Raw genomic sequence first — 1,198 nt, 5'->3', positions numbered from 1 at the left:
GTTTCAGCTTCTCCTTTGACTTGTGTCTCCAAAGTCTCTAAGCATGTCCGTAATGTCTCGCGTCCACCTCCTCTGTCAAGCCCTTCCGAAGCTCGAGATTCCGCTACCGCCCCCGGACAAGTTTACTCTCTTTCCGAAGCTTCCTCCAGAGTAAGTAATCTATTTCTTTGTTCCATATCCCAAACTCCTTATCGTGATGGCCGGGGAAATGAGACATGCTCCCGGCTCCCTCCCTTCCAAGGAAATATGTTGTTAACTGGTTGCAGGCTCCGCCACCGGATCTGGAGACTCACCTCAATGGTCCCTCGAGAAATCCACCTCAGAAGGCGAAACTACGTATCAATGGACGATGACCAGCCCGAAGCCCCAGCAGTCTTACACACATCGCATGAGTCTCGGATGGTGGGGATGCGATACTACAACCTTTGTAGAGAGCTCAAGTCCATTGCTAGCCGCCGTTGGTTGGATCAAACTGAGGATCATGTCAACCATCGCCGCAGAAATATGGTATGGATCAACTTCAATGTTGACCGATTTATCTACAACCCAGGAATGCTTTCGGTCATGTCCATTGATGGAGATGGGGAAGCTTATGGAGAGAAAAACTTCAATTTTGAGGGCGCCGTCGTGAAGAGAATCTGTAACTTGGTCACCGATATTGATGGCAGAGATAATTTCATCGCAAGTGAGATGCTTAGAAATTTGGGAAGAGTGTTTGGCCGGGGGAGCATAAAAGTACTCGTAGTTCTTCAGAGGCAATGGCTCTACCAAGAAATCAGAGTACCAGTGTTGACGGAATATCGAAAGCACCTTGTGGAAAGAAGGTGTGCAGCGATTCTTGAGAAAACAAAGCTAGCTTCTGGATGGGATGTTGCTTTGCAGATTGAGAAGGAGCTTGGGAACTAGGTACACATTTATTGGCAGATATTTGGAAATGGCGTGAGGAGTGTACAATAGCATGCTGCTACGGGGCTGAAGCGGTTAAATGCTTTCAATTTGCTGAGGGTAGAGCAGGGGGTGGAAGCTCCGACCATCACAAGTTTTACTTGGCAACCATGTAGGATGTTAGGAAGAGGAACAGATATCCTGCATTGAGGGCCTTTCCTTTCTGAAAGCGAATCGATTAATCTAGTTCTCTTATTGGTGATTTTAATTTTCAAACTTGGCAAGCTATAAAGTCGTAAAATTATATTGAAAG

The 1,198-nt window shown here is 46.5% G+C and overlaps 1 protein-coding gene across 1 annotated transcript; it reads left to right on the top strand.

Annotated features, from left to right (window-relative positions):
* Positions 1–297: 297 nt before the first annotated feature.
* Positions 298–970, top strand: K444DRAFT_716082 (uncharacterized protein; the record flags this gene model as incomplete). Its single annotated transcript, XM_024888372.1, has 1 exon — positions 298–970. The coding sequence occupies one exon, from the start codon at positions 298–300 to the stop codon at positions 904–906; it is 609 nt and encodes a 202-aa protein (XP_024740061.1). The 3' UTR covers positions 907–970.
* Positions 971–1,198: the final 228 nt, after the last annotated feature.

The sequence above is a fragment of the Hyaloscypha bicolor genome, assembly GCF_002865645.1.
Source record: "Hyaloscypha bicolor E unplaced genomic scaffold K444scaffold_52, whole genome shotgun sequence".
Lineage (NCBI taxonomy): Eukaryota > Fungi > Ascomycota > Leotiomycetes > Helotiales > Hyaloscyphaceae > Hyaloscypha > Hyaloscypha bicolor.
The sequence above is the reverse complement of the archived record's forward strand: the minus strand, read 5'-3'. Positions and strand labels throughout refer to the sequence as shown.